We start from the raw sequence: 25,756 nt of genomic DNA on the forward strand, positions 1-25,756 counted from the left end.
TTCCAAAGGGAGCAGCAAAGGCGGGATTGGAGCTGTGATCACTGTGGTATGAGACAGTGTGTGTGTGTGTGTGTGTGTGTTGCACAGTCCTGACTGGGTCCGTCCAGTTCACAACAACACCACACAGCAGCAGCACCGCACACAGCTGCACTGGAGGGCCTGCAGGCCTCAATGGACGGGGGTCAATACAAAACTCTGTGGGGACCAACGCATACCAAATCGGGGGCGGGGGGGAAGACGGAGCAGGAGGAGGGGGAGGGGGCGCTCGTTTCTCCTCCAGGACACCGTAGTTTTTAAGAAATTACTTTTCTGTGAGTTTTTCTTATCATACGCGTCTCTCTGTGCTTCGTAAACAGCGATCCGGACTCTATTTTTACGCGCAACCTCCGCAGAGTCCTCATGTGCTTTGAGTGGGGATATGTAGTCTGGACAAACGGCGGTGCAGTACGCAGCGCTGGGATTCTGGGAGCCAGTCCCTATTGTTCAGATCCCTCCTCCTGCTTGGGAAGTGGGAGGACCCGAAAAGGAGTCGCAAAAGGGAGAATTGTTTGAGAGCTCAGTCATCCAAAAACGGCCTTTCAATGTGAGAACTTGGGGAGCCGAAGAAAATGTCGGTGGCATCGCAGTAAATTACTAAAGCAGCGAGGCTTTAGAGGCAAAAGAGAAGTAAAAACTGTTGTTTCTGGGGACTAACATTTAAACTCACCGCAGAAGAGAGGCGAAGAGAAGATCTGTTGGTTAAAACGAGGTGTGTGCACCAAATACAGCAGTTTGGGTGAGTTTTATCCCTTCATGCGGTCCATGTTTTTGCGGTGTTACGCTTCGTATCAACATGTTTTACAAAGTCAGAGATAAATGTGTCGCTTTTGGTGCGTCTTCGCATCCTGTCGGAAGTCTTTACCGACTCATTTGTTGCTTTATTTGTAAAGAAAATTGTGATTTTGCTGTTAGGTTACGAGTTCATGCTGGTGTCTGCTTTGATAGCCGTATTTGTTTTGTTGTTTTCCGCTTATTGGTGCGCGTAAACTTTGCTACAAACCCTCTGTATCACAGATCTCCTTTATTTAGGCGGACTTTTGCGCTTTGGGACTCGGTGTGAAATCACTTTTAATGAGAAACGTGAACGTTTCCTTCGACCTTAGCTTGTTGTTGATTGGATGAGCTCTGCGCTCGTATTTTCCAACATTTTCCTTAATTTTCTGCCTTTATTTCCCGGCTGTTCCAACACCAGACATCATTGTGTAGAGGAATCGGCCTTGTGTGACACGTTGCAGAACTTCTCAGATGTGTTTTTAAGACGTACGTGTGTTTTTTTTAAGGAAATGCGTCTGCGTTTTGAAGGCCTCAGCCTATAGTCTCTCCCATAGGGTAACAGAAAACAGACATGTTGAGCTGTGCCAGATTTACCCCCATATTATCATCTGGAGCGCAGCAGCAAAGTAGTGGTAGGCTGGGCAACAGTGATCAGAGAAAGCAGCAAAAATCAATGATGAGGAAAGGCATCATTCAGTGTTCTTACTGAATTTATTATATATTTACATATATATATACACACACACACACTTACCTATATACACATACATGTAGGTATTTACAGTACATCCTGTATTTTCTGTAGCTTTCTGTTAATGCACGAAATGCCCTGAGCAGCTTTTATTGTTGGCATGGAGAAAACCATAACAATGCTACCTGAGTGCATTTCTATAGTGGCCACCCCTCATCACCCCCCAAACCAAAGTCTGGTGTCAGAATAACCTAATTAAAGCCTCCAATAAACTGACAGCTGCTCAGTGTAGTCAGGAATGCAGCAGCCTTCCTGCCTGTCAGGAGTTTCTCCTGCGATCATCCTTGCATTCAAGGTTTGATTTAATGAGAAAATGTTTGTATTAACCCCCCCCCCAGGCTCCTAATGAGCGTCGGCCCTGGTGTCACTCACCGTGGGGGCCGAGCAGAGAGGCAGAGGAGGGGGGTACAGGGACACAGAGGAGTGCCTGCAGGAACAGCCGCAGGGGCTCAAGTTTCCAACCCCAGGTGTCGGTTTTGTTGCATGGAGGAACCTCTGCGATTCAGTGACAGACATGGCATCAGACATGAGGGCCTGATTGTTCCCCCTGAATCAATGTCACTTGGATTAAAAGTCGAAACGAATGGCCTTGCCTCCTCCAATTAGGCGCACGGCTTATAAGGGAATTAATTGGTCTCAGTAAAAAAAAGGAGGCTCTTGTTGTTTGGTTGCAGGGTTTGTTGTTGTTGTTGATCATCTCTGGCAGTCGGGTGGATCAAAGTTGGACCAATTAATTCCAGTCTGATTATTTGCCTGTTTCTCACACTGTTTGGCCCTTTTGACTAATTTTATGTGGAAAAACATAATTATAGGAGTGCATAATCAGTTTTACAAGATATTTGGAAAGTATCACAGAACATTCCCAGCTACTAAAAGTTTTAACTGTTGTATTTTAAATCCTACTGTAACACTCAAGGGATTAAAGCAATGAGCACTTCAGTAAAGTGGACAGTAGTTCATTACTGTATACCACAGATGCATTTCAAATCACTAGAGGAGTGTTATAAAGATGTTTTTTATTCAGGATATAATACTGCATTCATGTGGAAGTACACTTGTTGAATATCTTTGGATTTGGGATTGTAGCTTGGACCATTAAAGCAATCTGAACATGTCAACTTGAGGTTTGCGAAATTGTGAACTGACAATGAAAATTATTGTCTGTTACAGCCCAAGACTACAGGACAGTAGACTTTTATCCATTGTTGAATACCACAGACACAATTTAAGTCCCTATAGGAGTATTATAATATCATATTTTTTTTCTATACAGGACATTATAATGAATGAAACTCTTTCAGGCAGCAGTCCCAGGCCAAAACGACAGCTATTGCCTGGAAGAAGAGGGGGAAAAATCTGTCAAAAATTGTCTGATAAAATCCTACAAGTTGTTGACTTTTGGGACTGAAAATGTGCTTACATGTAGGCGAAGGAGACCTCGGCCCAGGACGGGAAACTGACTTTATTGTCTTTTGGTTATAGAGCCTAAAATGTATCAGAATTTATGAGCCAATTTTTTGTCTTACTTTTACCAGCTGTAGCTTTTACCACGTTGCTGGAACTTGAAATTATCTTTGATTGATCTTGGTCACCTGCCAAATAGACGTGCAGCAGGGGCAAAAGCTGCCAGTTTTCCACCATTTGTCCCCAAAGCTGGTGGATAGTTTTTCACCCACTCTATGGGACCTGAGGTTTCAAGTGTGTTTATAGCTTGTAAAGTAACATTAATGGCGTGGATTTAGGTGTGCGGCCAATAGCAGCAGAGCTTATCGCTCATATCTTAGCGCCATATTGAACTGTGTATGAGACGATTTATCTACGTCACACACAAGTGGACGCATAGGATTTAACCCGCCTGACTCTCTCCTTGTGCGTTTTTACATCCGGATGTAAGTCGAAGTCTTTAGACGGACCTCAGCGTGCACTTTGAGAATAAAAACAGCCAGCAGTTCCATCAGGTCTGCTGCGATCTCAAGTTTGTGAGTTTTGACTGCTTTGCTGGAAAGCACCATTGTTATTGTAGAGGGTGTAACATTGGCGTTAATTGACAAAGGAGGGGAAAAAATCCTTCCTGAGGGCATGCTTTCATCTCTATGACAGTGGGTACACTCATGCAGTCATAACAGCCTGCAGGCACAATCACACTGCTCGTGTGTGTGTGTGTGTGTGTGCGTGCACTCTTTGTACTGGAATGTATCGCTTGTCATTGTGGTCCTCGACTTGCCTCACCTGCGTGGTCGTTTTGAGATTACTGCGTTAGGAGAATGAGAAGAGATTGTGGTGTGTGTATGAGAGAGAGAAGAGGGTTGTTTACATTTTATAATTTCACTGAGAGTTTCTCTGGGTTAATGTACTTTTCATAAACTAGCAAGGAACACACTCATTGCCAAATAAGGCTGCCTCTTGTCCTAGAGCTGGACATTGTTGGCCTGTTGACATACGGTACGTTAGTCCTCCAGCGCTGACAGATTGGAGGCTTTCTCTGTCCAGTCAGACATTTGATAACCAGAGAGGGACACCTGGACCGGCAGGTGGCTGAGGTCCAGCCCCCCCCCCCCCAGGGGCTGCATACCTCTCCCCTCCTGATCCTCCCTGTGAGCCGGGAAGGAGGAATGTGATATTTTAAAAAAAGGGGGGAACATTGAAAGAGAAAGTTCCGACAGAGAGTTAGAGAGGCTAATTAAACAGGCCACAGTTAAACAGAGTGAGATTTGGGAGGCAGGGATGAAGATCTGACGTCGGGAAACAAGAAGACGAAAGAAAGAAAGTCTGCTGCAAGAGAAAAGAGACTGATGTGCGACTTTTCCTTTTTTTGGGGGGGGGTAAGGGGGGGTTCAAACAATATTTGGAAAGCATGTGTGGATCTCGCGTCCAGTTTATATTCCTATCACAAATACAATCATGACTTCATTTGTTGTTCTAACGGCTTAATGGGGATTAGCCAAAGCCTTTAAACCAGCTGAGTTGATTTGTTCCACTACTTAAGTCAAAGTCAAGAAGCCCTTGATTGGATAATGAAGTTACCCTGGCCATACTCTCACTCTGTGCTACACCCATCTGCAAACACACACACACACACACACACATTGTGAGGCTGGTGTGAGTGCTGCTAGATCATTGATCAACTCCAGACTCTGGTAAGAAAGCAGTGTGTAGATAAATAACACGCAAGATTGCGTTCTTGCAGACTCTTGACCGATACTGAATGTAGGCCTTGATTATTTCTCTTTCTGTCTCAACTACAAGACTGATTTCTTTTTAAAAAAAAAAAAGTCGTCTCATTCTAATAACCTTTACCCACTTTCACCGTAACCGTAAGCGTGCGTGAACGAAACAATAAAAGCACCAGAAAGACAAAAACATCAAGGAATCTGGGTTGTGTTCCAGGGCTTTAACCAATAATCAGATTTAAAGCGTTGCCCCAGAGAGAAAAAACTCATCATCGAAGAATGTCAGACTGGCAGGAGAAGACATGATTCAACAGAATAAATCACTGGGCACCAGATTAGTTAGTTATTGGGCCCCTGAGGTTATCACAACTGGAATTTTCCATTGACAGCGCTCCTCAGTTTTCAGCTCAAGTCGCGCGTGCGTGTGAGGTTTTATTTTATATTTCAGAGCTTGGGATCATGTACGTCTGTGAGCTCTGAGTGACAGGACAAATGGTAGCCCTGCTTTACCAAGTCTCTCTCTCGTACACACACACACGCACACACACACAAATACAAATCCAGCTTCTGACACTGAGAGCTCTCTTTGAAACAAGCCTCCTCCAGCTGTTTCCCCTTTTAAGAAGCTCTCTCAGACCACCAGCTTTCACTCCACAGCCGCGAAGCAAGCAGTCAAAGTCGGTTGCACCATCTCCGGCACGGTTGACGCCCTCGTTTTCTGTTTAATTTCCTGCCTCTTCTCCGTTTTCTAATTCCTCCGCATATCTGTTTTTCCTATAGCTTTGTCCTTCAGTCGTTTTCATATAACTTTACGGTCTTTCTCCGTTCCCTCATCTCTCTTTCCGCCCCCCCCCCCTTCCCTCTCTCTCTCCCTGCCTTATCTCAGTTTCCTCATATCTGTTTTTCATATAATATTTCGCTCTCTCTGCCATTTTTTCCTTTCCTTCCTTCATCCCCCACTGAGATTTGTACGGCCAGTCTCTCTCTCTATCCCTCTCCCCGTCTCTCTATTTTTCCCTCCTGGTTCCTGCTGAATAATGGGGAGAAATTGCTCTTGATTTATAATTGGTTCCATTCACTGTGATGCATGAGCTGCCAAAGGAGTTTTGGGGGGGCCTCTTTCACCCCCCTCACGTCCCTCCCTCCTTCCCCTACGTTGCAGGAACACACAAGGAGGCAGGCTGCATACATGTATAGCTATGAAAGTCTATATTAGCATGCACAAATGCCATGGCGTGTGCTTAGTTTATCTCTCCGGGCCGAGGATAAGTGGTAGCCTGTTTTTTTGCCCGTTGACATTTGGTGTTGGAAAAACTTCCTGAGGTCTACATATTTATGTGCCTCTGTGAGTATACTTTTACCATGTAATAGGAGTTTGTGTGATTGCTTGCTTATGTGTCATCAGTTGTGTGTGTGTGTGTGCGCGGAGAGAGAGAGAACACAGGCAGGGCAAGAATAGTTGTGGGTGAATCAAATATGTAACTGCTTGCGCGTGTGTGTTTGTGTGATGAGTACTGCGAAATCCTGGGTATTAGTTAGTTTTCCCAGTACTGTATGGGAATAATTATGTGTGTGTGTGTGTGATCTGTGTGTGTGATCTGTGTACTTGGTGCTCAGTTAAAGCTGCTCAGAAATGCTCCAGTACTCACTAAAAAAAGACACACACGTACTGCATGTGTGTTATTCGTACTCTTGTCTCTTACTTGGGAAGCCGTAAGCAGGGAATGTTTTGTATTTTTTGCTGATTAAGTAATTGATTCATAAACATGTTGGCGTGTGAGATGATAACAAATACAGCGTGTCTCCTTGATACAGTTTTAGAGGTTTATATTCGTTTTTTAGATAGCAGAGAGTTTTTGTATGTGTCTAGCTTGACTTTGTTTTCATTGTTCTTTCTATCCCTCCCTCCTTTCTTTTTTCTTTCTGTTCAATTATCCTCTCCTCTCTCCTCCTGTCCAGCTTTTCACTTTCTTTTATTCCTGTCTTTCATCCCTCCGTCCTCCTCTGATTTGATTAGCTAATACCTACCTCTCTGTTTGGTCCATCCATCAATGGACACGAACTGGCCCAGCGGCCGTGATGATCCGATCCTGTTCCCATGGCCCTCGGTGGGCACGCTGGCATCCCACAGCAGGCAGAAGAATGTGGGTGGGTGTGTTCACCACGGCGCAGTAATTAGCTCTCCGTGGTTAATTCAGCTTCGTTATCTAAATTATGCAAATACTTCGGTGCCTAATTGATTAGAACGCCCCCCCCTACACGACAGGCCTGTCCAGATCCCTCTCGTTAATCCTCGAGACGCTCTGTAGCTCGTTAGTGTCGGTTCGGGGGATGAAGGAGGGGTTGGACGGGCATATAGCTCGTTAATACTTTGTGAAGTTTGTGTGTGTGTATGTGTGTTATGAACGAGGAGGGGGTAACTCTCAACCTCGTTAGGGATGCTTAGATGCTTTTGATGTGTAATTTTATGGCATGAGAACGAGTGATGAGGATTTGGACTGGCCCCCTCTCCACCTGTTGGACCAAGTTTCCATGCCAAGAAGGGACTCCACAAGGTTCTCTTGTGTCCGAGGAAGCTGAGAGATTGATGGGAATAGATTTAAGATTTGTTCTCTGCCAAGTTTTTGCTTGTGTAAAGTGCAACAGAGAAGTGCGGAGATTCTCCACTGAAGTTTGCATTATCCACGGTACTTTGGACTGGAGACCACATCCAGCAGTGATGGTGATCTCACTGTCTCTCTACTATATTTCATGTTTTTGACACATGGCAGATGCGGCATATGGGAGAATTATACAAGCTGGTTTCATGCCTTCAATTCAACTTTTTAACCTCTATTCGGCTTTTAAAAGTCAATAAACAAGCAAAACCATGTCGGTTAACTAGTTAGCTGCTTACATTCGTGTACTGATTAAACAACACAGACAGAGCTGAAATGATGAGGTGATCGATAAGTTTGTTCATGAACAAAATAAAAAGACATGTCACAGAATATTTTTACATTTTTGGTTGGTTAACAACAAAACATATTATTTAAAAATTAAAATAACATCTAACATTTAGTCAGATCCACATGCATGATGTCCTCGTTTCTGTCATGTTGCTCTTTCCCCTTGTGACCATCTGATGGTAAAGCGGACCCTCCTCGTCCTCCTCCACTCGGCACAAACCCCGGGGCCAAACCAAGAGACCAGCAAACACATTGACAGAGTGAGGGGAAAATATGTTGGGACATTCAGCGACGCTCTCACACACGCTCTCTCAAACACACCCTCTCATTGACGAGGCATTGCTCTCTCCTCCTGCTCGCCCGCCAGTTGACATCCTCTCTATTAATTTGAGTAGCCGTTCTGCTTTCTCAGTCAACCCCTCCACCCACTGCCTCCATAAACCCCCTTCACCCATCTCACATCAATCCAGAAAGGCATTGAACCCTCCTCCTTGCCTCCCCAGGCTCTCTACACACTACCCTCAAACCTCTTGGTCATTGAGCCCCCCTCCCCTTCTCTTTGGTCATTGAGCAGGGCCCATCAGCTCTTCCCCGGGCCCTTCAGAGTAGCGTCTCCCCTTTCTCCAGGGGTCCGCAGGGTCTTTGTCCGTGCACTGGCTCACTGCTTTACAATGACTCTCCACTCTATTAAGGTGCGTTCTGCCTGTTAGCGTCGCTAGGGGCAACCGGCCTCCCGCATGGCAGCTATGCAGCATGGCATTGTGGGCTGCGGGCCCGAGCGGAGCAGTTGAACCCCCGGCACTCCTCACACTTGACACCGCATGTGTTTATCTAAAGGGGGGGGCTTTCTGGTGTTTGGAGAACCTCGAAGGATGGGGCCTGGGGGGGCACTGGGTGTAAAAAGACGTAAAACTGGGGGAGGAGGGAGGGCAAGAAGGGAGTTTGGGGAGGTGATAAATATTCAACAGCTCACATCCTCAGAAGGAATTACTACCCTACCCCTCCATCACCACCACCACCCCTCCTCCTGTGTGTCCTCTTCATGCCAGAAAGCAGATGGAATGTGAGCGCTCAGGGAGGAGGCTCCAGTCTGGTTTTATCCAATTAGCAGGGTTGTCAAAATGAATTTATCCACGGAGGTAGGGGGACAATGGGACTGGCAGTGGCCCGGCAGAACAGGGGCCCCGGTGTCTTTACTTAGCACGCTCACAATGAACTTCTGTCAAGTGACTCTCTCCCATGACGACATATAAGGCACTCGCATACCTACACTCATGATGCATGCCTGCACGCCACCACCACAGCCGGGAACCTTCTACTGGTCCAGCTTTTCTCTCGACTCCTCCTATACGTGATAAGCGTATACACACACCTGGATTCAAAGCTGTTACAGGTTGGTTGAATTCAGTCCAAGTCAGATCAACAAGTCACAAGACTTGCTAACCAAAACCAAAAGTCGAGCTGCTTTCAGGCCTCTGAATCTCTGCTTCAGTGAAAACAAGATTGTTCAGATGACAAAGAACAAAGAAACTATTTAATGTGCACACGTGACGTCAGCTTTGATACCTGACCAGTAACGGCGTTTTTTTCCCACATTTTTTTCTAATGCATATATCCAATAAATATGTAACACGTGTGACTGTGTAAGGTCCACTTGTCGCAGGGGCTGGAAGTCAAATATCTTTACATACTTGTGCCAATGCAGTTCATGAATTTCGGTATCCACAACAAAATTAGACTCTGCTTCAAGGAGTACTGGCACGTTTTTCTACAAAGTCCTTTTTTCATTAAACAGAAAAAGCAAAACCAAATGTTAAATAACAGTGGAACTTTACAGGGTTATGAAATACAGTCAATTTGGAAAAAAAATGACATATATTATTAAGTGGATGAGACAATGAATTGAACCAGACATTTGTTGCCAGTTGTCTTCAGTAACACACATTCGATTGGTACCAAAGTAGTGTTGTGTTTCATTACCCCAGGATTTTTTTAATTTACTTCCCGCTCAAGTCAGAGTGTGAGACTCGCTCTCAGAAGTATTCACATATCAGTTCTCAACGTGATTACAGAAATGACTTTACTCTCCTGTAATCAAGCTGCTGTGCTGGATCTGGCAGATTTGAGCTGTTCACACAGTTCTCCTCACTGCAGTGTCACTCAAGTATGTTTTAATACCACAAAGCTGATCCCACAAAGTTTTTGCCACACAGCGTTTGCTCCTCGCTGGTAATGCTGAAACAAAACAGTCACAGGCGCACATTAACACACACATTCTCTTGGTTCTTGATTTAGTGGTGCTGTCTGTGTGTATGCTCTGGTTTTTATCAGTCTCGCTGACGCGTAGGAGACTCTTCTGCCTCTCCCTGTGACTTCTCTGGGAAGGATGGATGGAAAAAGTTGGACACAGATGTCAGGCCAACTTTTCATCTTGAGGCAGGGTATCTGCTAAGCAAACACAGGACCCATCTGACTAATGAATCAGACAGACGGACAGGCTCAGAGGAGTAAGGCTGTTTTTAGGGAGAGATGATGTATGAGGGGCCTTCTCATACCACTGTTATAACAAAGCTGCGTCTCTGTTTCTGTCTCGCCTCCCGTCTCACTGTCACGACTTTAGTTTATGCATGAAAGGCCGATATTGGACAGGTATGAGGGTCTCATTGGCGAAGTAGTGTGTCCACTTGGCAGATTGACTGGTGTGGTTTACGGTTAGCGACTCTCACAGCTGGAACAGGTGCTCGATACAGATGTATGTGTCTTTTATGGGCAGCTGTCCCGGGTTGTGCCCATACAGCGACCGGCCACAGAAGCCACAGGCCTTCAGCTTTTCTCGCTCCTGGTTCCACAGTAGCTTGCTGTTTGTTTACTGAGTGAGCCCACTACTAATGGGTTACCCTGAGTGGACGAGTGAGGAAATGGAACTTTCATGTTATGTAGGGCTGCAACTAAGGACTATTTTCATTATTGAAAATACCAAAAATGTCCATGTTGACATCCTTGGTCCAAATACCAAAAATACTAAACTTGCGATAATGTTAGAACCACTGAATCCCCACACTGAAGAAGCTAGAGCAAGCCAGTGTTTGACATTTTTTGCTTAGAGCTGCTGTAATCAATAACTGAAACAATGAATCGTCACATGACTACTTGTAGGTGGAAGGGATTGCTGAGTTAGGGATGAACGTGCCAACATATCACCAAGCCTTTGCAGATCATCTCCGCTGTATGGAGGGATTTAGCATCTTTAAGCTCATTATTTTGGTTGTTTGCGTCTGTTGATACACTATCAGTTGCCTTACAGCAGGAACTTTGTTCCAGCTGTGAGCTACCTGTCCAGCACCAAAGAGCAGGCAAACATTTAGCTGCCAAAGAAACAGATATGACCCTCATGAGTTGGTAGAGGCCAAAAACGGAGCTAAAAAAGAGGAGACATTGGACTGACATTCACCAGTTGGTCACAAACACAATGTTGTGTTTGCAGCTTGATGCTGTTTGAAAATTAGCATTTGCAGGTTTAACATATAAATAAAATGACCGTTGATCCCCAAAGTTATCAGTCAGTGAATCATGGCAGTTCCACGTTGTTTTTGTGCAAGTTCGTGAGTACTAGCTGTTCGTGTCGTGAGAATTAACAATCTAGAATTGTTTACACACATTCATAATAAGCAATTAAAATGTAGCAGAGAAATGTGTGGTCTGGTGTGACAGTTGGTGAAGTTTACAGCCGTTTTTCCATCGGCCTGCTGCTTTGCTCATTTTCAAATGTGCCAGGCAGCTGAACATTTTCAGTGCTGCCATTAGATGATGAAGGTGCACTGCAAGAGTTTCCATTATCTTGCTGTCCTGCTTTGGCTCATTTTGTGTGTGTGTGTGTGTAGTCCCCAGTCGGAGCTTCATTAATCATCCCCTTGCCATAATAAAATCAGGATAAACTATGTATGAGAAAGTTGGGTTCTTCAGTTTTTACCATATCAGCGCAGGACAGCTTATGCCCTTTAGTGTGTGCGTGTTCTGCGACATGCGTGTATATGAGAGAGAGAGAGAGGGAGTAAAAGAGATTCAGTTTTGCAGGGACCACCCTCCTCATCCTGACGGGAAGTTGTTAGTTTAACCTGACAGGAAAGTATTCGAGAAACTTGGCAGCAGGCAACAAGGGAGAGAGAAAAGCTCCCCTTTTCTACATTAACTGTTAATAGACTGACCATAAGCAACATCTTCTCCATTTTCCTCCCAAAACATGCTGCACTGAAGTATAAAAGAGCCCTCCTCTCCTCCATCTCCACCTCTCTTTCTCTCTCTTTCTCTTTCTCTCTCTCTCTCTCTCTCTCACACACACACACACACACACACACACACACACACACACACACACACACACTCTCCTCGCTGCTGTGATATACATTTCACCCTGCCCCCCCTCCTCATCCTGCGTCTCATTAGTTGTTCTTTGTCCTGAGTCCTGAATGCAGCCTGTGTCTCTCCCACCCCCACCTTACCTGTATCGGTTACACCTGAGCGGGGAGGTGGAGGGGTCAGGTTACGGCCTGCAGAATGAGGGCGCCCCTTTGATGAGCGCAGGGCTGGATGGGTGCCGGCGCAGGCGGAGGAGATGGGGTCAGCAGTAAGATGGGGGCTGACAGAAAAGAAAGGCTTTATTTGTGTCTGGAGTTTGGCTCCTGAGGGCACCACCTCACCTGGATTTTGTTGTCGCAAGTGGCTGCATGTTTGTGTACTTGTGTGTGCACATGTGTGTGTATACAGGTATGATGGAGCAGCTTATATATGAATCAAGAGTGGCAGTTGAAGATGGATGTTGTATGTTTTCAAGTTGCATTTTGGTAGCTGATTTTCTGTGCGGTTCTGTGTGTGTTTGTTTAGGTTGGAAGAAAGTTGCTCATGCTATTTCTTTGAGTCTGTAAATGACCCTCTGACCTTCTTCCGTGTGTGTGTTTTTCAGGTGGTAGTATATGGAAGATGTCTGGAAAGCGAGACTGGACTCCGTGGATGAAAAAGAGAAGGGCTCCAGTGTTGTGCGCTCTGGGTGCAGTACTACTATGCTGCCTGCAGAGCGGCGCCTCTCTCCCCGGTGAGTAGTCAAACTGAGATGCTAATAAACGGGATCTCTCAAGTAACAATTTGCAGAAATAAAATTGGAAATTTTCCCCTCTTTGTGCTTTCAGTCACTGCTTAACAAAATGCACACTACTGACTCTATGCTCACGTTATGAATGCCTTTACATTCATTTTGCCAGACACCTGGTGCAGCAAAAGTCTCGCCAGGGACAAAATATTCTGGCTCAGTCACAAAGAGAAAGGTGTTGTACGTGTCTGGCAGCGGCAACAGCAGTTTATTTGAATTGAAATGAAGAAGTGGTGTAGTTCGCATGAAACGTACGAGCCACCATGAGAGAACTGAAAAATAAGGATTTATGTGGAGCTGAAACATTTAGCCCATTAGTTGATTAGTCATTTTAAAGAAAATGAGTCTGTAAATTTTTGTCCAAGTGAAAATACTAAAATAACTGTTGTTCTTAGTCTGGCATTTTATTTTGAGGGGGTTTGGATTGGTTGGTCAAACAAGATATTTAATGCCATACTATCAAAGAAATGTCAAGACAAATCGTACCACCCTGCTGGTCTTTGTCTTCCACATATAACCAGTGGGACATGTCCTTACATGTTGTCTTATATGAATCTTAAAAAAAAAAAACATTTTCAATCAGCTTCTGACTGACTTTGTACAATCTTTTCTTCAGATGAGGTACCAGTGTTCATTGAGGAGCCCATGTCCGTGGTGCAGAAGCTAGGAGGCAGCGTGAATCTGCGGTGCAACGTGCGACCGGCCTCCGCCAACATCAGCTGGCGCCTCAACGGCCAGGAGTTCTTGGATGGAGACTTGGGTGTAGTGCTGGGGCCCAACAGCCTGCACATCCCCACACTGTCCAACCTGACTCTGGGCAGATACCAGTGTGTGGCCAGCACCGGTGTAGGAGCTCTGGCCAGTGTGCCTGCTAATGTGACTGCTGCCAGTGAGTAGCCACCCACACAAAGCTGAGACAAATAAACACAAATGCACAGGCCTTGTTTTTGGTTTGCCAGAATATCCAAAGAATGTCCTTGACTTAACTTTTATCTAGAACAAAAATGGTGAAGCAGTGGGATTTGTTCGCTTAAAACCCTCACCAATACTAAAAAACTGAAAACCTTGAAGTTTTCCACTGCTGTGAGTCTAAAACTTACTGTTGCACCTCACTGATTAGTGATAGTGGCTGCAGATAGTCACGCAGTATTTATTTGGTGTATTTAAACAACAGCTGCTTGTGTGCACTGGATTTAAAGTAAATTATTCTCATTGCTGACATTTTTAGTGCTGTGCTGGTTTGGATGTGTGGTGTTACATTTGATATGCATCATGGGACTGAGAGGGGGGCCTGAAGCTGTGTAACCTGAGCCGAAGGAATGGAGGGGACCCGGGGGCCGGGGACCAGGACTCGGCCTGGGGGCCCCCTGCCTCCATCAGCCCATCCGCTCCTCACAACATCACATTCCTCTCCACAGGGCCCGACAGCAGGGGTTGCCAGAAATTATGGCCCCGTAATTGGTTAAAGGGCTAAAGGGAGATAAGGGTGGTGTGTTTGTGTGTGTATCTTAGTGTGTGTGTGTGTGTGAGTGGGAGGACAGAGGATATGGGTTTATGCCTCATGAGGACACAGCATCAGGTAAAAAGGGAGCTGTTAACTGTATTGTTTTACATGTAGAGGTGTGATGTATGAGGCTGTCACCGCTGGGGAAACTGGAGGTGTTTTAGGCCAGTCGAGACAAGATCCTCACACAAGATGAGACGTGATGTCACATTCTCTGTCTCCTTGAAGCCCTCCTCACACACACACACACACACACACACACACACACACACACACACACACACACACACACACACACACGCACGCAAGCGCACACTTGTCTCCTTCTGCACATTTTTCACTCTTCACCCTGTCACTTTTCCGTCTCTTCCACTCCTTTCATTATCTTTCACTTTCGCTCCTCTTTTGTCATCTTCACCTCTCGTGTTTTTTTTTTTTTTGTTGTTGTTGTTTTTTTTCCCCCCCTCGCGTTTCTGTAGAGCATGTACAAAGGCAGAGAAAGTTATTGATAGTTCCAGCAGTGGATGAATCATGTTGAGATAACTACATGTGGAGCCAGACTATTCAGCCCCCACTTCCCCCCCGAAAAACTTCTCTAATTTAATAACGGTCTCAAGTCAGCCACCCCGAAAACCGCCTAAGGAATTGCTCCATGGGGAGTGTGTACATGCCTGCCTTTCCATGTGAGCCCTCTTAGTTGTACGCACATGTTTTTTGTGATCAGGATAGGTTGATTCCAGACCCTCCTCGCTATCCAACTCTGAAGAATTTGCACTTTTTTTGGCATAAGTTAAAAGCTCCTCGCTTGAATTCTTGTGCAGAGACATGTATCTGCACAATGTGAATGCACGTTGCACAAACATGTTATAATTTAGACACACACGCAGGCCTCCTACTGCTACACATAAAGATGATGAATGCACTGTCTCTCCAGAAATATTTAAGGCTGCCTTGCCAAGCAGCCCTGGTGCGGGAGGTCTGCCTCGCTTTATGAATACCATCAATCCTTCTTTCCTGCGCACACACAAACAACGAAGATGACGCGCGCACACACACCTGAGGGGAATTCATGCGGGATTCTTCCTGTGAAGAATGCGGGACGCTAGAGCTGTGGGCGGGTGGGGTGAGGGGGGGTTAAAAGGTGTAACTGGAGGAATTTGGGAGAAGCAAGCAGGAGGAGGAGGAGGAGGAAGGTGGTGGGATGGGTAGATACAAGGGGGAGGTTGACTGTAAAAACAGCACCTGATTGATTTAGCAAATGGAGCGCCACACGGCCTCTCTTTAAGCACACACTCACACACACACACACCACTTAGCTTGACATGTCCTGGCTGGGATTCTCATCTTTCAGAATAAGAGCTGAAACAGAGTCGAAAATAGTCTTTTTGTGGGTGTGTGTGTGTGTGTGTGTGTGTGGACCCTGATATCCCCCATTTCTCCCGTTAAAAGCTCCCCCTCAGACACAGACGCAGGGACAGATCCAGCACGCATGGTGAATAAATCAGTAGCCCACAGTGGAGGTGTTTGTTCAGTGCTTTGAGTACATCACTGTGATGTCCCTATCAGTAGATACTCTGGCTTTAACTAAACCTCGCTTATTGAATTAGAGCCGTATACAAGGACTTGTCAGCTGACTGTATATACCAGCAGCTTGCCAGAGAGGGAGAGAAAGACAGAGAGAGAGAGAGAGACAGTGGCTGGTCCAAGAAAAACACACCAGTTATAGCACCTCTGGAAAGAATGGAGAGAGGCCATGTTTGTTAAGAATAAATCAACAAAGACTGGTAGACGTTTAATTACGTTCCTGGAGAAGTTTTGTTTATCTTTCATTTCTCTTCTCTGGACTCCTGCGTGACAAATTTGTACAGTTGTCACTTTCTTTTTCCCCTTTTTCTTTTCTCAGTCTCATTTTTGTCCCCCCTCCCCACTTCAAATCTGTAAAATGGCAGAACCCCCCCCCACAAACACCAAGATATTTGTGGGGTTTTTTTTTCTTTCTTTCCGGTTTCTTAAGAGCAGAGTTTTGCTGTTTCCTCCCAAAACCAAACTGGATATCTTCCTTTGAAACTCTATAGGACGGACACCTCTCACCTTTGACCCTGTGGCCAGGCCTCTGGGCCGCTCAGGCGGGGGCGGGGGTTTAGGAGGTTAGAGGTCACATGAGTGTCTGTGCTGTGCAGACTGTGTGTCTGCGGGACACAGTTGCAGCACATGGCCTCAGTAATCCCACTCTCCCATTTCCCAGAGAATCTGAACCAGCTCCAGTCCCAGCATAATGTCTGACAGGATTAATGACACATACTCGAATGTTACAGATACCACTGTTGGGCTTTGGACTTATCCAAAGCGACGTGAAATGAGTAAAACAGAAAAATCAGCTCGAGTGCCTTTTACAGAATTCCCACGACTTAAGTCAGATCGTGGTAAGACAAGCAGTGTGGAAAGAAATCACCAAATGGAGGAAGAGGAGGTTTCACTTTCAAAGAGACGGCACATTGGAGACGTTGTGGTGATGTGGTTACGAAACAATGGGGATATGTTAATGTGAGAGACACCCAATACGGACACAGGACGGTTATTATAGACTTTATTACTGCTCAGAACATATTTGTTTTGTTTTTTGTTTTGTTTTGTTTTTTGCTGTTAACACTGAGGACTGACTGTATACGTGAGCAGTCAGATATGATTTACACCATGCATTAAGACGATGAAAGAATGGCCAACTGTGTTGCAGCCACGTGACTCGTCCCTCGCCCATGTGTTTTGCAGAGTTGCGTGACTTCGAGCCCGATGACCAGCAGGAGATCGAGGTCGACGAAGGCAACACGGCCGTTATTGAATGTCACCTCCCCGAAAGCCAGCCCAAGGCTCAGGTCCGCTACAGTGTCAAACAGGAGTGGCTGGAAACGTCCAAAGGTACTGAGCTGCTTCACTTCATTAGGATCTCACATAATTTCTCTCTGTCTCTCTGCTTCCCTCTTGATTCCCATGCTATCTTCATAATTTACCGGAATGCTATAATCCAGCTATCTAGCCCATCACAAAACTGGAGATAACGGTATTATCTCAAGAATGTTGAAACATGGGAATGTAGTTGTTTATTTTTCAAACTATTTTCTTCTAAGTTGCCTGGAAGAGAAGAAAAGCTCCAGTGGTTTGTGGCTGGTATGCTGATGATGCCTGGGAGCTGTAGGTACTGATATCTGCAGCTTATCTCTGAGGAAATGAATACCACATTGACAAGCGTTCACCGACTCTTGGTCAGATTATGGGGCGCCACCTTGTGGTCTGTGCTGGCATGTGGTACCACCCAGTTTACATTCAGTGTTTTCATCTTATGGATTTTTCTGTGGTTCCTCTTAGTTTCGGTCAGATTCATGCTTTTGTTGTATATCTTCCTGCTTTGAAGCTTGAAAATAAGCATGTAAGACCTAATCTCATGTTGTAGTATTGCTTTCCAGGCGCACTGAATTCTTTTCGCCGCCCTGCGTATTTGTAATCAAGTGTGCACAAAAGTTGATTTTGTTTTCTTACAATTGTGACATGTCTACATTTTGCCTTTTTTTTAAATTCTGGAAAGGTGGCACAACAGTTTACACATATGAGTAATGATAGTCGTAATTCTTTTTATAGTTTTCTAGTTTTAATACTTCTTTTTAGTTTCATTGTAGTTATTTTTCCTAATTGCTCACCAGACTTTTCCTCAGCAGTTTGCTTCCCTGCATTTCACAGGTCCCACAGAAGCTGGCCCATAGGTGTACACTGGAATTAATGTATGGTATTTTTTTTTTAGGCTTTAACATCTGTTTATTTTTTCCCTGCAGGGAACTACCTCATCATGCCGTCAGGGAACCTGCAGATAGCCAATGCCACGCAGGAAGATGAGGGGCCGTACAAGTGTGCTGCCTACAATCCCGTCACTCAGGAGGTCAAAACGTCCATCTCTGCTGACCGCCTGCGCATACGCCGTGAGTTACCATCTCCAACACTCTGATGATGAGACACACACTGAAATATTAGCTGTTCATTCCGTAAGTAACTACATGAGAAGAGACGTATTTGGAGAGCTGGTAAGCCACATGTGGTGCACATGTGTCTCACACATGCAGCTCAGTGTGACTTGTGTCCTCCGATCTTGCCAGGACACATTTAGTCACAGGTGACGATGTGCACAACACATGTTTTTGCATCTGTAAAGGTTGAGATGATCGTGCTTAGATTTCACTTCGAGATCTAAATCCTTTTACATTGTGGGTGTAATTTCAGCCACAACACATATACAAGCAATTTAAAGAAATGGAGAAGGGTGGGAATATGTGCTGAGACTTTTTCACATCACGTGGGCAAAGCATTCATACCCTGACTTTACTTCTTTCCCAGGCTCCACCTCAGAAGCAGCTCGTATAATTTACCCTCCGGCGTCTCGTTCAATCATGGTGACCAAAGGGCAGCGGTTGGTGTTGGAGTGTGTGGCCAGCGGCATTCCCACCCCGCAAGTAATATGGGCAAAAGATGGGCAGGACCTGCGCTCCCATAACAACACACGCTTCCTGCTCAGCAACCTGCTGATCGACGCAGTGGGCGAGGCAGACTCGGGCACGTACGTTTGCCAAGCGGACAACGGCATCGGCTCGGCCAGCTCTGCGACGGTGCTTTATGACGTCCAAGTGTTCGGTGAGTAAACTGGAACAAAGGAAAGTTTGTTTAGCATGTTGTATGTTGCTTCTGCATGATTTGTTTTGATGGCCTATTATGGAAAAAAAACACATTTGTTAAATGTAGGTTTTCATGAGTAGTGTTCTGTCTGTGTTGTGGATTTAATAATTAGACTGACTCCTGTTTGGCGGACACACTGTATGTGTGCACACAGTCATGTGTCTTAGAAGCATGGGTGGTGCTGTGCAGGAACGAGTTTGTGGAGACAGAGCTCTCTGTTCTGTAGCAGGACTTGACTGAGTGTGTCTAGGTTATGGATGACTGTTTTTACAGTGATTTTCTGTGTGTGTGTGTGTGTGTGTGTGTGTGTGTGTGTGTGTTAGTTATGGGCTTGTCTCTCTGCAGCTGGTTTTAATTAAAGCCAGAGAGCTGCTGTGGCTGTAATGAGCTCTGTCTTTTCCTGATTCACAAGCAGCCAACCATCAACTCTATGGCCTGGCTCTGCCTGCCTGACATACACGCACACACATACACACACACACAGACACACACAATTGTGATTTTACTAACACATGTGACTTTGTCAGAGCTTAAACTATTTTAATAATCTATTATTCGTTTAAGTTGTTTATCATGCAAAGATGCCAAACATTCATTGGTTCCAGCAGCTTTTTTCTGTTTTCCATTGTTGTAAATTGAATATTTTGTTTTTGATTATGGGTTGGGAGAATAAGTAATGTGAAAATGTAGAATTCCGTAGATTAAATGAGCAACAGAAGAAGTCAGGAATCTTTTTGATTCTCTGGGTTAATTGATAAATCACTTGGCCTGTAACATGAAAACTGTGAGAAAATATTGAAAAATGATCCTCAGATTGCTTCTTTGTTTGACTGATATTCCAGAACCCAAAGATATTGAGTTTCCAATGATACAAAAGCATAAATTGTTCACAGTTGAGAGCATGAAATCAATATATTTTTCCCAGAAAAATGACTTGAAATACTTACGCTATGAAATATTATTAATTTTCTTAAAATAATCGTCTCTGACAGTTAGAGACAGACAGTACACGCAGGCACACCTAAATATCCAAGTTAAGATTAAGACTGTGAACCAGCCTCTTGACTTTGTGACGTCTCCTGCAGAGCCTCCTCAGGTGACGGTGGAGCTGCAGCAGCAGGAGGTCGTGTACGGAGAGACGGTGCGCTTCACCTGCCAGGCCCGCGGAAAACCCTCTCCCTCAGTGGTCTGGCTTCACAACGCTCGACCCCTTGCCCCGTCTCCTCGTCACCGCCTGACCTCCCGGGTACTGCGCGTCTCCAACGTGGGCCCTCAAGATGATGGACTTTACCAATGCATGGCTGAGAACGGCGTGGGCAGCTCGCAGGCCTCTGCTCGCCTCATCACAGTATCGACCGGTAAGTCACATAGTCATTTGTCAGAGATTTTTTTTTTTTTATTATTATGTCAAAGCTTTTTTTATTTCATGATGGATGTCTTTTCTTTGTAGGGATTTCATCCAGAGGAAAGCTGCCCTCGATCTATCGGCCGCTCAGTCCAGATAAGGTGCTAAGAGAGCAGCCGCCCGTTAGGCCTGGCTCCACGGGCGCCATGTTGCCTTTCGACTGCTCTGAGCTAGCGGGCCAGATCCTGCCTGCGGAAGCCCCCATCATCCTCAGCCAGCCGCGCACGGGCAAAGCTGACTACTATGAACTCACCTGGAGGCCGCGGCATGAGCGAGGAGTCCCTGTGCTGGAGTATATGGTCAAATACAGAAAGGTGGTGCCATCACTCCATCACTTCACTGCTTTCTCAGTTAAGATGTCTAAATATTAATTATACTCTCTCAAACACTTTCTTGGTCGGTAACTCCCCGCTCTGTCTCTGTCTCAGGTGGGAGACCCTCTTGCAGAGTGGACCTCCAGCAGTATCTCAGGCTCCCTCTACAAGCTGACTCTGGCCAAACTGCAGCCAGACAGCCTTTATGAGGTGGAGATGGCTGCCAAAAACTGTGCAGGATTGGGGCAACCTGCTATGATGACCTTCAGAACTGGCAAAAGTACGACACTCTACCGCTTTGGTCCTGACTAATAACTCAGAGTAGTTTATATGGATTATTGTTCACTTGTGAACAGACTGTAATGATCTCCAGACGTCTCTGGAACTTTCCTCTAACATTGCTATAAGGTTTACATTAGGGGTTGTGAGTGAAATATCTCAACAGATTTTGGCTGGACTGCCATGAAATTTAATCAGTCTCATTGGTCAACCCTTAACTTTTCATCTAGCCAGCATCATTAGTTTGAACTTCTTGAACTTTTTCATGAGCACATTAGGGTGCTGACATTAGCCTTTAGCTCCAAACACTGTGCATATGTACAGCTGCTGGCACAGCTGATTTAACCTCATTCAAGTGTTATTTCTGTCTTGGAAGAAAATATTATTAAAATTCTTCATGGCCTCAGAGGCGGTTTCTTAATTTAAACTCAAACTGTTTGTGTTTTTCTGTCTTCAGATCGTAAAGGACAAATTGACCCGCCGAAAACTCCTGCTGTTCCTTCTCCAAGCCTCTCTCGTAAGTTTGTCTTGAGTGCTGTACCTCTCTTGTTCTCTTGTAAACTCTGCCTCCTATTAACTGTACTAATTATAAAAATCACTACTACTAAAGTAACCGTAGTGTTCTTGTTTTACAGCACGACCCTGATGTTCTAACCTTTCTTCTTTTGACTAACATTTCTCGATCTCTTTGTCCTCTCTGTCTCTGAAGGATGAGCTCTCAGTAAGTGCTGAATGTAATGTGTTTCGCCTTCGCTGTCATAATTGCAGTGTTGTCTGCGACTTTGTTTTTTCCCCTTTCCTTTATCTGATGTACTTTCTTCTTCATCTGCAGCTCCCGAAGCCCCTGACAAGCCCACGGTCTCCACGGCAACAGAAACGTCGGCATACGTGACTTGGATTCCTCGCGGTAACCGCGGCTTCCCGATCCAATCATTTCGGGTGGAGTATAAGAAGGTGAAGAAGGCAGGAGAGGACTGGGTGACAGCGGTGGAAAACATCCCCCCATCGCGGCTTTCTGTGGAGATCACAGGCCTGGAGAAAGGTCGGCCATCTTTACACGCCCTTTCAATAGTGTTTTTATTCGCAGCAGTTTTATTCTGACTTTGAGGAGAAGTAGGATGTTGTGTCATATAATTACAATGAAGACAATGTCCTGTATAGTTACACTCCCACGCCCTGTAAATTCATCGGCGTAATGAGTGTTGTTACAGTCGTTTCAGTAATTGCTGCCATCAATCTAAGCCACAACCGAAACGCAATCAACATCGCATTTGCTCTTAAAAGGAAAACATAAAGTAATGTGAAAACAAACATCATTAGTCTGCACAACAAAAAGCTTCATTTTCAGCAGTTTGGAGCCCCCAGAGAGCGATTAGTAATGGTTATCCCTCTCCCTGTAGGTACGTCCTATAAGTTTCGTGTTGTGGCGGTGAATGTAATCGGTTCCAGTCCTCCAAGTGCCCCTTCAAAGGCATACACTGTGGTGGGTGGGAGAACCCACGAGCGCCCTGTTGATGGACCCTACATCACCTACAACGAAGCCATCAACGAAACCACCATCATTCTCAAATGGACAGTGAGTGGCTTTATTTTTTTATTTTTTTGTCTACTGAAATTAGTGTTCTGCAGTACGACACATTTTCCATTGAGATGTGTAACATGATTTACTTCCCTCTCACCAGTACACTCCTGTAAACAACACACCCATCTACGGTTTCTACATCTACTACCGGCCAACAGACAGCGATAACGACAGTGACTACAAGAAGGATGTGGTGGAGGGAGACAGATACTGGCATTCAATCACTGACCTCCAGCCTGAGACTGCCTACGACATCAAAATGCAGAGCTTCAACGAGAAGGGAGAGAGTGAATTTGGCAATGTGGTGATCCTCGAAACGAAAGGTGAGGTCTTTTTTTTTCCCTTTACTGCTGCATACTCTCATTATTCCCTTTCAGACTGATTTTAGATGTGTCTGTAACCCGTTTTGGCACTTTTTGTCTCCTTAGCTCGTCCTAATCACCAGCGACCAGTTCCGTCAGAAACCCCAGACCACGGGTCTGGACACTCTAGTGGTCTCATGCCTCGGCCTGGCGACCTCCCCTACCTCATAGTTGGTATTGTCCTGGGAGCCTTAGTCTTCATCATTGTTGCCTTCATCCCCTTCTGCCTTTGGAGGGCTTGGGCCAAACAGAGTGAGTGCCCCTCACAGTTGCTCAAGTCTCTGTAGAGATGAAAAGCATTTCTCCACATCTGTGTAATTGTCTCTTTGTGCTTATTTCAGAACAAACATCCGACTTGTGTTTTCCTGCCGTGGCCACCCCTGTGTCTTCATGCCAGTACACCATGGTCCCCCTTCAGGGACTTGCCCTGGTTGGCCACTGCCCGCTGGATGGCCACATGACGGCTCCACATGGCGTCTACCCTGCTAATGGGGAATACACTCCGAACGGCAAAGCTCACCACCCCTCCCACTGTCTGCCAGGACTGCAGCAGGTAAATAAATAATAATAAAAAAAACACACACCTAAATATATGTTGTTAATAGGCTCTCCATGTTATGAAAGTCCAGTAGTGCTGAATATATAATCTGTACGCTCTTGTGTTTTACAGGAGGAGGTGGACTGTGACATGGAGTGTGACACATTGTTGCCACAGACGATGTCAAACGGACATCTGCCTGTTTACCACTACTCCACTGGGTACGTTTATGTATAAAACTCAGATACAGTATATATAATCAAATATCGAAGAGTTATCAAATAATCCCTTAATGTGGTTTTAAATTGATCTTCATATTGTTGTAAATAAAATATAGAACACTGTGTTAGTCTGACCAAAAGTACAAAACTTCTCTGCAAAGCTCGAATATGAAAAGCAGCACAGGATGCTTTCACACGCAGTGTTTAGTGTTGGTCTCTCTGGTTTTGGCAGCACTCAGAGCCTAACACACTGTCACTGTAGTTTTGTGTGAATGGAAGTAGTAGTATTTCAAGGGTTAAAAAAAAAAACAAACCCTAAACCCAAGCTATAAAAAAAAGAAGTCATGTTTGGCTCATCAGTCACTGTTCTGACAGTTTATAAAGTGATGCTTGAAACACTTACACAGCCATATTAACCCATTTTTTTTCTTGTTTTCCTTAGTGGTTCAGATCACCATGAACAGAACTTCTGTCCTGCTGATGACTCAACTTGTCAGCTCATCGACTCTTCCCATCAGCGCCTCAGTTCACAAGAACAGGGAGGTGATGGCAGCTTCTGTGGAGGAGATAAAGCAGATGATGGCATCACTCACAGTATGTCTCATTTTGACTGAAATTCTCTATGTTGGCCAATAGTCCTTTTTCTTAACTAACACATTTGGAGCAGAGCTATTCCTATATTAAGTAATCCACCTGTAATGCAGACAACAGAAGATCGAGGTTTTAGTGTTTAATGTGAACACTGTGAGTTAATAAATAGGAAATCGTCCCAGGTGATTATTGATTAATAGACTGGAAGGAGAGATGCAGCAGCTGATCTGGTCTCTTTCGCTCCTTCTTCCTGCAGAGCCGGGATCTTTTCCTTTTCTCTCTCTGGAAGATGAGGGGATTTTCACCACATCATCTTCAACAGCCACGACACCACAGTCCCAAGACAGAACAATACAGGAAGTGAACATCCTCCCAAATGAAGCATACCCAGAGGACGGACAGACGGCCATCACAATAGATGCATAAGGGGCTGTTAAACAGAAGAAAACTAGAGAAAATATTTATTTTTGTATGACAGATATTTATATATTTATGCTTTTGTACATAGGTGTCTGAATATACTGTATATAAGGTTATTTTCATATTGAAAAAGACTGTCTATTCATACCCCCACCTGCCCCCTCACTACGTCATGGAGAAAGGGAGAACCCTGTTGTGGTGCTGTCTGCATTTCCTGGAGAGGGAAATAAGTTTGAGACATTATTCCTCGTGTTAAGAACATCAGACCTGTCACTTCCGCAGGGTATTCCTCTCAGTTCAGCACTTCACGTCTAGACCCTCCTCCTCCTCCTCCCTCCTTGCATCATTCCTCTCAGATATCCTCCATCCTAAATGTTTGAGCCTTAGGTACTTAGCTTTATGTACAACAGAAACAAAGGGACCATTCAGAGCAGTCTGATGCTGTAATTATGAGGTGCTTCATTGCTGTTTAGTTCTCTTGCTTTGTCATGTTTTCAAAATACAACAGTGTCATTTTGTATAGCAGTAACACAAATATATTATGCATTGTTCATCATTAACAAACTATTAACAAGTGTATGCAACAACAAATCATTCTGTTTCGGTAGTGTACAAGAGATTATATATTGTATAGTTATTTATTTTTTTAATTTTATGTTATTATTTTTTTTAAATCACTGAATGGGAGAGATTCTGGAAAACATCTTAAACTCAGTCATTGATAAGCTGAACTTTATACTGCAACCACTTCTGTGTTTACTCATTTGCTGGTTACCAAATGACTGCCAGGTGAGGGCGCTGTGACACATGTGTCAGTATTATTTCTCCCTCACAGGTTGGTGCACAAGTATTAGTCTCTGCCAGAGGCATCTGCAATCAAAATGAAGGAGATCCTTAATCTACACTCCCCTTACAAGTGTGGCTGTTCTGTGGCTGCACATGCTGGAGCACTATTGCATGTAAATAAAAGCTTATGAAATTTGACTGGTGTTTGGTGCA

General features: G+C 44.9%; 1 protein-coding gene across 1 annotated transcript; it reads left to right on the top strand.

Annotated features, from left to right (window-relative positions):
- Positions 1-431: 431 nt before the first annotated feature.
- Positions 432-25,741, top strand: boc (BOC cell adhesion associated, oncogene regulated). Its single transcript, XM_046370553.1, has 18 exons — positions 432-775; positions 12,643-12,771; positions 13,442-13,714; positions 17,099-17,245; positions 18,154-18,297; positions 18,710-19,003; positions 20,131-20,403; positions 20,496-20,764; positions 20,879-21,044; positions 21,501-21,560; positions 21,876-22,085; positions 22,444-22,619; positions 22,726-22,948; positions 23,054-23,239; positions 23,329-23,540; positions 23,658-23,746; positions 24,189-24,340; positions 24,594-25,741. Exons 2-18 carry the CDS (start codon positions 12,660-12,662, stop codon positions 24,761-24,763), a joined length of 3,156 nt encoding a protein of 1,051 aa, XP_046226509.1. The 5' UTR covers positions 432-775; positions 12,643-12,659; the 3' UTR covers positions 24,764-25,741.
- The last annotated feature ends 15 nt before the right edge of the window (positions 25,742-25,756 follow it).

Source organism: Scatophagus argus, chromosome 18 (genome assembly GCF_020382885.2).
Source record: "Scatophagus argus isolate fScaArg1 chromosome 18, fScaArg1.pri, whole genome shotgun sequence".
Classification (NCBI taxonomy): Eukaryota; Metazoa; Chordata; class Actinopteri; family Scatophagidae; genus Scatophagus; species Scatophagus argus.

What these genes read in the sequence shown, in the direction of transcription:
- boc (XM_046370553.1), top strand. Translation starts at nt 12,660, where the DNA reads ATGTCTGGAAAGCGAGACTGGACTCCGTGGATGAAAAAGAGAAGGGCT. An exon ending in GAGCGGCGCCTCTCTCCCCG is followed by an intron (nt 12,772 to 13,441) that starts GTGAGTAGTCAA and finishes TCTTTTCTTCAG; the next exon opens with ATGAGGTACCAGTGTTCATT. An exon ending in GAGGGCTTGGGCCAAACAGA is followed by an intron (nt 23,240 to 23,328) that starts GTGAGTGCCCCT and finishes TGCTTATTTCAG; the next exon opens with AACAAACATCCGACTTGTGT.